This window comes from Pagrus major, chromosome 13, assembly GCF_040436345.1.
Source record: "Pagrus major chromosome 13, Pma_NU_1.0".
NCBI classification, from domain to species: domain Eukaryota; kingdom Metazoa; phylum Chordata; class Actinopteri; order Spariformes; family Sparidae; genus Pagrus; species Pagrus major.
In genome coordinates this window covers 16,253,078-16,265,603 of record NC_133227.1, presented here as the reverse complement: position 1 = coordinate 16,265,603, position 12,526 = coordinate 16,253,078, and the positions used below count along the sequence as shown (strand labels likewise).

General features: G+C 38.4%; 2 protein-coding genes across 2 annotated transcripts; both read right to left on the bottom strand.

Moving 5' to 3' along the window:
- Window positions 1-1,851: 1,851 nt before the first annotated feature.
- bsx (brain-specific homeobox) lies at window positions 1,852-3,546 on the bottom strand. Its single transcript, XM_073479943.1, has 3 exons — window positions 3,303-3,546; window positions 2,541-2,731; window positions 1,852-2,094 (listed from the first exon to the last, which is right to left on the bottom strand). Exons 1-3 carry the CDS (start codon window positions 3,544-3,546, stop codon window positions 1,852-1,854), a joined length of 678 nt encoding a protein of 225 aa, XP_073336044.1.
- A 4,991-nt stretch (window positions 3,547-8,537) lies between these two features.
- On the bottom strand, window positions 8,538-11,944 carry lim2.1 (lens intrinsic membrane protein 2.1). Its single transcript, XM_073479944.1, has 4 exons — window positions 11,770-11,944; window positions 10,353-10,502; window positions 9,744-9,878; window positions 8,538-8,599 (listed from the first exon to the last, which is right to left on the bottom strand). Exons 1-4 carry the CDS (start codon window positions 11,942-11,944, stop codon window positions 8,538-8,540), a joined length of 522 nt encoding a protein of 173 aa, XP_073336045.1.
- Between the last annotated feature and the right edge of the window lie 582 nt (window positions 11,945-12,526).

Sequence of the window (12,526 nt, the reverse complement as noted above, 5' to 3'; positions counted from 1 at the left end):
TGATGGGCTCATTTCTCCAGAATACTCACTGACAGTAAAATGCCAAATAGTGCTAAAAATTATATTATTTTGTTGTTGTTATTTTGTTACATTCTTTTCAAGAACAATGTTCAGAAAATTGTCTTAAAGTAACAAAATTATAAAATGTGTAATAAAGATGTGCTCATTTTTGCAACACTGAATTCGGACTATTGAGTTTTTTTCAGTAAAAATACCCAATATTTCCATGGCCATATTCTGCACCAAACATAGTGGATATATCAAAGATTCTTGGTGGTACAAATAATATGATGAAGAAGAATCTCTGTAAAAATACATGAAGTACTTACTTTCAGGCTATTGTATTTCTTGGTATATTGAATTCTAATGCTTTTAGATGAAAACAATGTTTTTAGGTCAAATAGATATGCTCAGATGTATTTTGTCACAGTGGTGTTGACTATATTAACTGTTGTCATGAAGTCCATCTAGTAAACCCTTACCACTGTGAAAGACATTATTATTGTGTGTACGGTCCATGTGCTGCACCTTTAAGTATTCTTAGCGTTGCACTGATGCAAACATTTACACATATTAGAAAATCCTGCATGTGGTCGTCATATTTTTTCTCTCTTCTTGCTCAGTATAAAATTCAGTTGCCCCAGAAAAAACTGTCAAAGCCCTGTCCTTTATTAAAGTGTCAGCTGAAACAAAAAAAAAAAAAACGTCCCGATTTGTAGTGAATTTAATTCTTAATCAACCTTTGTTTATGTAGAATGAACTATGAACATATATCAAGAATACATAAAAAATGATGATATTTACGAGCAGTCTGGTGTAAGCGTTTGGCACCTACTGACTATTGGTAATGTCTCTCTGTCTGTTTTATACGTTTGTGTTTGTTGGTTTAAAAATCAGCGGACTCCGAGCCGTCATGCAGGAAACCCAATAGAGAACACGCAGCCCCGCATTCAAAACTGTGCTCCATGCTGTGGAGACTGGCTCCTCGGGTCTAACAGAGTCAACGGAGCCGAGAACCGAGTCATTATTTATATACTATATATACAGACAATAATATAAATGCCAGTCACTGAAGCAGTGTCTTCGATCAAAACTTGATTTACAAAACTGCCACCAATATGGACACACTGCAAATAAAATATCACAAGTAGACAAATCGGAATAACGGAATAATAACGATACAAAAAGAGAGTAGCATAGAAAATGCCGTTTGAGTTAAAAGTGCAAAAGGATGGGGTAGTATAATGTGTCTATGTTACAAAGAGCTATTCGATTGTTTATATGTTTATACATACATACATACATACATACATACATACATACATACATACATATATATATATATATATATATATATATATATATATATATATGTATATATATATATATATATATATATATATATATATATATATATATATATATACATATATATATATATATATATATATGCACACACATATATATATATATAACCTAATCTTTTGTACAGATTTCCGTCCGACAACAAAGAAGACATAAGTGTGGCATTTTAAAATAAACAAATGTCTACAACTTTTAGTAGGCTAATAATAATTATAATAATAATGATAATAATAATGATAATAATAATGATAATAATAGCGTGATATATTCTGTCTCGTCAGACATACGATGAAAATTCTCATAGGAAAAGGGTAAAAAAAAAAAAAAAATGAAAAAAAGAGAAAAAAAAAGTATGCTTGTTTGAATAAATATTTACATTATATTATTCCCGCCCTTGTTTTTCAACTATATTTGCACTGGAAGCAAAAGAAAATGCGGAGTATATACAGTGCATTTACAGTGTGATTAAAGTCACTCTGCAGCCTACTATAGTAGATGATCCTGGGAGCAAATGTCATCCTCGATATCCACATCGTCGTCGTTCTCATCCAGCATGTACGAGTCCGGCTCCTGTCCGTGTTTCAGCTCCTCCGAGCTCTTGTCATTCAGTTCGCTCTCGCTGGAGTTGTCCGCGGATCTCTCCAGCTCCCCGGGAGTCTTCCGCTCGTCCTGCGCTTTCCTCAGCTGCTTTTTGTGCTTCATCCGTCGGTTCTGGAACCACGTTTTTACCTGCACAGGGGAAAGGTGAATTTCAAAGAGGATCCTAAAATGATCTCTTATTATGAATCTTGTGATTCTCTCAAGAAACCACTCAGTGTAAAACCAACATTCTTAGATTGTTTTAAGGTTATTTAAATAGCACAAACAGAAGCAGGAGTTTTATCGAATAAATTGAATCTGCTGTATATTTAGTACCAAATTGACCTGTAGACTACATTTAATACACAAATACATTAAATATCAGCTATTCCCTCAATGTATTTTATTCATGTATTAAAAACTTAATTCAGCATTCGAAGTAGATTTTGTGTTAGTTTTTTTGTTTGATCACCACTTTTCTTTCGGCTTTAATTGAAAATAAAATAAACAAGGAATCACAGACACACAGACATCATCCGTCCTGCTCTAACTGTAGCCCGGCGCTTTCAGCTGCGTGCGCGCGCGCGCGTGTGTACCTGTGTCTCGGAGAGACTGAGCGCCGTGGCCAGCTCCACTCTCTCCGGTGTGGACAGATACCGCTGGATCTCAAACCTCTTCTCCAGGCCGGACAGCTGCGAGTCGGAGAAAACCGTCCGGGCCTTCCTGCGTCTGCAGTGCTTCCCCGGTAACTCTGCGTGGTGCTGGAACAACGCCGGCATCTGCATCCCTGCGGGTGACAGGAAACAGGGATTTAAAATGATAACTTCACCAACAAAAATCAATACATAAACAGACAAATAAAACTCTTAAAATATCACAGCAACTAAGTTCTCTGTTACTGAATTCATATTGTTGGCGACTTATAGTTTGATGATGGCTGTTATCGACATGAGATAAGAAGAACAGAACATTTTTCATAGTTTGATGCAGCAAATGAGAACGGAAGCTGGCGGTTATTGTGAGGCTATTTCCTATGAGGCTAAACCATAACTCCTTTAACTTTTCATTCATTTTTACTGCATTTTGTAGTGAGCTATGTGAGGTGAATCATCCCGACCCGCCTACCACTGAAAATGATGTTATATTCCCATACTCATTCATGTAATACATGGTTAATAAATCCACAGATTAGTTAGTAATGACAATGACAATGTCCAGTTTGTAAAAGCACGATGCTGTTTTTTAAATACACCGTTTACAGCTCACACACGTCAGCATCACAGCCTACTTTGTACATCTGACACAAGTTTCCTTACTCGAGGCGTGTACCTCCTCCTCACACTCTCTCCTGGTCTTACCAGATGTGAAGAAGTACTGGTGATGCTCTGGCTTGTGCAGAGGATGGTGCGGATGTGGCGCGAGTATTGGGGTTGGCATCAGTGGATATCCATACTCGAGGATGGGCATCCGGGATGCCAGGGTGCTACAGAACGGCGAGGGAATCACCTCTCTCAGCGGCTTGGGTTTGTGCAATAAGATGTCCTCAATGAAAAACGACGTCGACCTCTGCGTGGTCGCCGCAGACGCGTAGTTCATGCTCATGATGTTAGTTTGGGTTTGTGATTTTCCTGCCTTTAAACCTGCATCAGCATCTGCCTCTTCCCCCCAAGTCTCCCAGGTTTAAATGCAGCCTCTGTGTGTGATCAGTGAATGACACTACCTCGAGCATTACATAGATATCAGTGGGAGGCCACATTTCCAACAAGTACTTTTTCACAGAGAGTAGCGGATTGGGGAAACTGATTTGCGCATCAGCCAATTGGAGCTGTGTATGGGCGGAGGGGAGATGCGGGGAGGGGGGGTTGATTGGCTGAGACGCATTGGAGGCAGGTGAAAAAAGCTCACAGATTCCAGCGATGCAGCGCACCTGTAACCGCATCACTGACAGTCCCCACCGAGAATCACCACTCCTAACGGTGCTTATGTGGTCGCCGAGCAACCATGCTGTTTTTGCCGGGTTTGCGCGCATTGAATGGCCTCATGGCAGAAGCCTTCTTCATTTAGTTTAGTCAGTAAAATACAGTTTCCCAACAACATTACGATTAAACGTTCAATTCCTCAGTTCTGAATACAATGGAGGGCCTACTACTATCATGCTGTCATGGGATGTAACCCATGGAGCTGCAGTGAGCTGCTCATTAAGTGTTTAATAATGAACTGTGCTAGGCTGCAGTTAGTTTGTGGAGCCGGTCGTTGGCCATGGTGCTGAAGAAATACGTATAATGGTAGGCCTGTTTTTTTTTTTTTTAAACTAGTTTTACATATTTGAAACTGTAATTACTGTTGCCTATAAATAACAATTTATAGTAGCTTATCCCTGCTTAAAGTATTTCAAAATTCCTACAGTAGTTCATCATTTGTGGTGCTGTGAATCAAATGTGGCTTCGTCCCATAGAAATATTCTAGCCTTTTTATTATCGGTCTGGCCGATATTCAGCATTTTTCCGATTATCAATATGATTGTTTCTTGTTTGTCTTTTGTCCAGCTGCCGATCAAATGAATTCATTTAAAGATGCACTACTTTGGCTCTGACAGTAGTCACCACTTTGTAGTCTCACTTAATGTCCTGCCCACAAAGTGGTTACACTCACACTGAATATAATAATAATAATAATAATAATAATAATAATAATAATAATAATAGTAATAATAATCTGCAAAGTAGGTGAAATGATCAAATAAATGTATTGGAGAGGAAGTATTAAGTTACAGAAAAAGGAAGTTCTTGAGTAAAGAACTCTGTTCACTGTTTTTTCCACAAATTTGACGCCAAGATTTTCATTTTTATTGCAAATGTGTCGGTCTATCAGTTCCAAATATCAGTTAGCCTATCAGTCTCCTTCTTTACTAATAATGGGTATCGGTGTCATGTCTGAAATAACCACAGTCGAACCTCATTTTTAACATTTGTCAGTGTGCAAAATAACAGTGAGTTTGACAGGCTTTATGTTGTTGTATACTGCACATGGCATTTGTATGTCATACATGTTTGTGTGTATTTCACCCAGTCTATAACATGTGTTCATTTCTTGCTCCTCAGTGATTTTATGTAGGCCTACCTCTCGGATTGTTGTTATATTATAATGACTTTCTATAAATAAACGCTGATGGAATAAATGAGGACTTTGACACAAAACTTTAGATTGACTTGTCTTGGAACTTGAACATGCGACCACATAGGGTTTATAATTGTCCATGAAATTCACTCTGACAACTTCAGCACTCTTCCTTGGTGTAGTTTTTGAATCAAGTGATGCAGCCCGTGTCACAGGAGGATTGTTCTGCTGCAGGTCTGTCTAGTAATTCCGCGCAAATTGGCTGTAATTGTCGGTATTAAAATCTGGGAGAGTACAAGTGCCGCTCCTGTGCCCATTTGCGAAAGAAAGCGGTGCGCTGTAATTTGTTGATATGGTGTTGTCATCACATTTCCAATCAGGCCGGTTAATGTGAAAGTGTCTTAATGTAGGCAGAATTCACGCTGCAATGCTATTAGGCAATTAAGGGAGATGTCAGAGCGGAAGTTGTAATCCTTGGGCTGGAGGACAGGATTTCCATTTGATCAGATGGAGGGAGAACAAATTAATTAGTGGGAATCAGTTACGCTGGAAAATCACTGTTCTGCTGCATTAGTTTGCATAGGGCTGTGTTAAATGGACGCGTGCGCTCAAAATGTAAATTAGTATGGTTGTTTTTTGCAAATCAAACACCTTTTGGCATGAAATGGATTGTTCCACCTGAAGACGACTCAATAATAACTCCATCCATGAATAAAGCTTATGCAATATGTGCACAATCCTCCAAAAAGCCGTTCTTTACCTTCTTATTCAGTAAGCATGGCCGCAGCCAGCTATGAGGTCACCGAGGTCCAGACCTCGATAATTATTTCCTAAATATTAAAATAAAAAAAATAAAACTGTATAATCAAGAGTTGAAACGTCTGGCCAGTCCTTTAAGTGTCTGTGTGGCAGCTCTACCTTTATTTATCTATTATTTAATAAATTCATGCACAATACGTTAAGAGTTGGTCAGCTGGTCCCAGGTCTGCTGGCGCTCTGTTATTCTACCACTGTCACTCCTCCACATGACTGTTCAAAGCAGCATAAAGACAGAAGCTGCTGCAGGAGGATGGTTTTCCAATCGCACTGACCGCTAATATTTACAGATGAGTTACCAACACAGTGCAGCAGGCTGCAGCTGTGAAGTCATCAGAGCACCGAGCTGACAGAGAGCAGTAAGTGTGTCTGTTGTGTTTAAACGTATACGTTTAATGTATAAACACCGTACATGCTTCAAAACTACTATCACTCCTGCTTTCTGATGTGGCCACATCTCTGATCTTATTGTCTTCATGTGATTGGACAGACCAGATGTGGTCACACTGGGACTTGGGACATCTACACTGGATTTATCAAAGGACACTGCAACATGTTGACACTTCATATTTATTTTTTGGCAAAAGACATGGTCTATTATGCACATACACACAATTTGCTAATTTATTTTCCGGATCATATATAACATAGGCGATAACAAGCAAACAATATCATTTTAACTTAATAGAGTTTAATTATAATGTAATATTTTGTTCGCACTTGAGAGATACAAACTGGGGATGTTGATGTGGTGTATATGTGGCATTTGATCTAATCAGGAGATGATGATTTGTCATTTCATCACAAATAAATACAGATGTCTCTTTACCTTTACCCATAGAAGACCATCTGTGGTTAAAATAATCAGATCAGTCAGATCCGCATCAAATTAAAGACAGTCATTTTGAAATTACTCACGACTCAAGTCATTTTTAGTACTCTACTTGAAGTAGCTATTTTGACCACTATCTTTATTTCTACTTGAGCAGGCCTACTTGTTTTTGTAAAGTAACGGTACTAATACTTGGGTACAGTTTTTGGCCATTCTACTCCACTGTCTCTGCATATTAAACTGACAGCTCTCAATGAGACAGCTAACTGTGCGGGAGAGACTGGATGTATAACAGAGATGAAGAATCTTTTTTGGATTGTTTTTTTCACTAATGTATAAGACAACACAGTCTTAACAGGTATTAACATATAACAGCTCCATAAAAAAAACAAAAAAACAACTCCATTTAAAAAAATGTCAAGTGTGTTTCCATCAAGTAATCTATTGCTCGAAAAATATTTCATGAGGCTAATTAAATATTTTTTCTTTCGGACAGGTTGGTAAAACGACGATTCCATTAGTCAGAAATTCATAAACTTTTCTATAGCGTTTTTGTATGTAAGGTGAAGAAAAGAGCTTTTAAAGACAGGGCCGAAGCAGATGGAGGTAGCCCTGCTGCACCTGGCTGTGCGTCAATCCCTTTTATGGAGCGCACCAGGATAACAAGTTGCTTTTAGGGGAAAATTAGAAAGTAAATGAAACAAATGGTGACGAAATCGCCTTAAGGATCAATTCTTGAGGCGCGGCTAAGCGGCTTTTTGTGGCCATTTCATTAAGTAAAATTTGAGTCGGTCCAGGCAGTGCGTCACTCCATTAAGTGGCACGTTTGGGTAAGAGGGCTGCAGTAGTGTATTGGGTAATAGTTTTCAAAGCAGCCGTGCTGGGGATAGTGAACGATAGATCCAATGAACGATGGGATGATCATGTGGCTCCTCTTCATTACTTTATTAGTTTGCTAACCCACCTTAAGTATGTTCACATTTTGGGGCTTACAGAAATAATAGTAAAAATCAGTGGTACATACAGTAGGCTATGTCTATCATGGGTCCTTTATGGTCCGTTCTATTCATATAAAATATAGATGACAGACATTGTTTAAGATGTAAATATTACTGATGGACTAGTAACAGAATGATGGTTTATTGTATTTAGTAGCTTCAGTTATCTTCAGTAAGATTTTTTTTCAATACTCTAAAACTTATTTACACCAATAGCAAACACGTATTTCAATGTACCCTCTGGAATGGCGAGGTAAAACGTTTAATTAGCCTACTGCGTCATTATGGACGGTTTCGATGTATTTGCCCACAGTTTGTGAAAAAGTACGTTTGGTTGTACTTTATTTTATGCATCAAATTAGACATAATAACAAACCATCATTAAAATAAAAATCTAGTTTTAACATTTTAATTTCTTTTAAGATATATGTAGAATATGTGTTAGGTCACAATTGCAATCTGAGGTGTAGTTTTTTTTCTATTTCAATTAACAGATTACTGTAATAACTGGACTCGCAGTATTGAAAAGATAAGGGCGGGACATCACATCCTGTGGCCAGCCTCCACTGCGTCACCAGACAAAGCTAGAAACACTGTTACTAGTAAATCACCAGGTAAAGTAAGTAGGAGTAAACAATGCACAGTGTCTGTCGATGAAAATTAAGAGTCAAATATTCACCTTTTTCATCACTTCATCTTTTATTGAAATCATTGAAACGTTGATCGTTCAAGCTCTGCCTCCATGTTGATGGTGAGAGTCTACACACTGCCTCAGTGCCGCTCTCATGATCATAATCCATGGCTTATTTCTGGATGATGGTTGGAGTCTTTTAATGCGAGTTAGCGCTCCTGGGGCATTCATGCATCCGATAGGCACACAAATAGAATATCCCTGAAAAGAAAGAGAGGTTAGATCTGTGTTATCCATTAGCTAATTTAAATTAGGCTACATGAAATTTTAAATGAATGATTTAAAATCCCTTTACATACAAGGAGAAGTATTGGGATTTTGTGGGGAGTCTATGCTTATGTTTAAACCCATATTTGGTGCTGTTTTTTGACACAATATGCACAAATATATGTGATCTGTGTCATTTTAATTAGCTACATTACAGTGGTGGTCAATTGCTATTTTTGGACCCTAATCAGTTATTGAATGTATTTCATTTATACACAAGACACTTAAATTGGTAAAGTGGCTTCACTGGCGTCATTCTGAGACATCATACATTTAATTGAGTTCTTTAAATTCTCTGTACATCAATCTATGGAGCAGCTTTGTTGTGGGACACATTTTTAAGGCCCTCTGCTGTGTCAAAAACGTTTGTAATGCATACAAAATCCATATAGTTGCCAATTCACATTATACATGTGCTGTTTATTTGTATCCAATGAATTCATGCATATTTTGAATAATATAGAAATACCTGTATATCCCAGTCTTTTTGTTTTTCATCACTACCTTACTTATCATAGTAATATTTCTTTGTATTGTGATGATATTTTCACTAACATCATGGTATTTTCAGCATATGGATGCTGCTTCCCTCAATTTTCATATTCAGTATAGTGAAAAGCCTGCTGAACAGCAGGTACTGCACAGCATGGGGGAGGATTCAGAGATGAGTGCTTACTACAAGCATCACTTACTGATAATGTCACATCATTGATCCAGCTGCTTGACTATCGGTTAACCAATACATGGGTTGACTCTGTTCTGCTGAAAAAGTGAGTTATATCTTGTAATTTTACACTCTCTCTGTGGTTTTTGTTTTCTTTTTTAGACATAGTGCGGGCTGAATGCAGTTAACTATGCATGCAGGTACTACTATAGTTTAAGATTTAAAAAGTACCAAATGATGTAGTGGAAAATGAATCCTATATAATGAGTTAAGGTTACACTTTGAAAAGAAGTTAACATTTAGCCAAAGACGGCCTCACCCACAACCACAAGAAAACACTTGGAGTGGAACCCTGACACATCAATGAATTTGAAAAAGAGAGGAAAATGAAGTTTGGTTGTTGTGCATGTTTACCTGAAAAGAAGGTGAGCACCACTGACACCCAGCCAATGATATAGGACCAGGAGAACCTCCAGTTTCCATAGCGTTTCCCATAGTAGTTAATAGTCACACCAGTGTACACTGCCATTGCTAGAAACACTAAAAAGCCTGAGCAAGAAAAAAATGAATATTAAAATGTAAAGAAAATGTTTCTGAAAATTGTACAAATGGGCAACCAATACTGCTGGCTGCTCATAGAAGCTCTAATCTTCAGTCAGAAAATCACTTAAGTTAATCAAGTTATGATTTTTTCATTAATTCAGTTGTGACCATGGGTTGACTCTTAGTTACAGAATAACACCAAACTGTATAACTAATACTGAACAAAGGCCTCTACAAATTATGCAAAAAAAGCATTAAAACACAGCTAAATGGAAGCTATATGTCATGTATGAAGACTTTTAGAAACATGACAAGCAGCTGTCTTTAGTTAGTCAGTTCATGATTAGTGCATTATATTATTTTCAAAAACCTTCCTTCGGTCTCAGGTTTTGGTGGTTACAATCAATCAAGGTATAACCAAATGCAAATTACAGCTCAAACCAAAGCAACAAATTACAGAAACAATCAAGTTGAACTTACATGAGATGAAAAACAATATGCCTGCAGCAAAGGTTTTGTCAAACCTGTCAAAGGAGGAGTAATGGATGAAGGCCATAATGCCAATGATGATGCCAATGAAACAGGCCAAAAGAGACAGGATCATGAGGGCACGGGTGGCATCTAAGTGGGCTGTGGACAAGATCAAAGGTCAATAGGTACACTGTCGGGATCATTGCGAGTCAACAAAGGTGAATGATCTCGCTTGAATGATTGTGACCCTGTTCAGGCCATGTTAACAAGCCAATATGATGAAGAATGGTAGAAATGAGAAAAATAAATCAAATCACAAATCCATCGAACAGTGGTACAATGGAAATCCTAAATCTATCAATCAAATCTTTAACAGACGTGATTAAAACATAACATACTCTACTATGCAGTTTGAAGACAGAGGCAATCTTGCAAGAAGCAACATTATGTAGAAATTGACATTTTGTGTGATTTGGTGCCCCCCACAGTTTCTGACTGCAACATCATCTGTAATAATTTGTCAGGCGTAATGTAGGTGTCACCAACAAACAAAACGCATTACATTATAACAATGTTATGTCTTGAAAACTTGGATCTTGAAGTAAATATGTGTGTCTGTGACCCTACCCTCTCACTGAAGTTACATAAGGCAGAAACAAGTGATAGGAGGCGGAGTGACTGAGACAGAGACGCCATTTACCCTATTATAAGACACTGTGCCATCAAAAGGATTTTGAAGTTGTTATTTTAAGGTAAAAAAGTTACATAATGTTGCTTTAACTAAAACTCAATAAGAGGAACCAGCACTCTTTAGATTATATACCTCGGCTGTGCACACTGTGTTTTTAACTCTAAAAACAAACTAACAGACAAAAAGAAATAACTAAACTGCAGAATCAGGTATCACAGCTGTTTTTTCCTATTAGACAAAAGACCACAACCTCGGTGTGTTTTACAGTGTAATCAAAAATACGGCTCTTATTTTTTTGTAGTATGTTTGTGACAATCACAAATTTCTGTAACATTAGACTGTAATCCAATGAGAAAGGCAAAGAGCAAGAGAGACGTTACCTAATATTATGAAGCCTATATGCCCAAACTACTAACTGAAAAATGCAGTCTTGGTACACTACTGCTCTCTTTGAGTCTAACTAGATAGAAGAACAAGTCAGTCCAGCTGCACTCATAATCAAATTAACTATATAGAGCTGTGCAGATGCTGAGCTTGTTTACTAGCCTGCTGAACATTTGAGATAGTTACTGCAATCTTACAACACTTTAAAATTTAATCTTAGAACTCACCCTCTGAGCTTTACCTCAGCCAATGAACTGATTTCTGCTGAGGAAGAGCTCCATCTTTTTATTGAGCTAACTCTAAGTTAGTAGTTCCCCAGTCATCTATATGAACTCTCCTGGTTACACTTACCAATGCTATCGTTGTGTGGGAAACATTTCCCTGGCATACAGTAGCGCCACAGGCCCTGGTGCATGTAGTTGCTGGACTGCCGATACTGCATCCAGTAATCGGTTGCTGTGGAAACTATCAGGAGGATGTTCCCCACGCCTGCACAGAACAACCCTCCACCCATAAAGCTGTACATCCTGCACCTGCAGACACACACATACAGAGGAACATAAGGTCACTTAGCATCAGCGGTCAGTGACAGGGCCCCCTCCTCTCTCCACCTCGCACACACACACTTCAGGGAGAGAGGGTCTAAGTGTCAGTAATTGCGTTGTAATGAACATATTATTTCCACTGGATTGAACTGTGGGGTCGTCTCTGTGTGTACGCTCCACTTTGTTCTCTAGGAGATCAGTCCCTGAAGATGGGCTTTACATACAACCCCACCCCCAACTGTGTTGCACACGCGCGCACAGACACACGCACACATGCACGCACGTGCGCGCGCGCACACACACACACACACACACACACACACACACACACACACACACACACACACACACACACACACACACAGGTCCAGCCTCTATCCATGCTTTGATACTTGATACATCTATTGCTCATTGTTCCACCTGGATGCAATTTCCTGCAGCCATCGTCTCTTTCTCATAGAGAACTGCCATGGATTTTTTTAGGGGGAAAGGATGGTAGATAGATATATCTTGTTATGTCTGAAACCTGAACGGGATGCTCGTTGAAGAGCTCTGTGTATTCA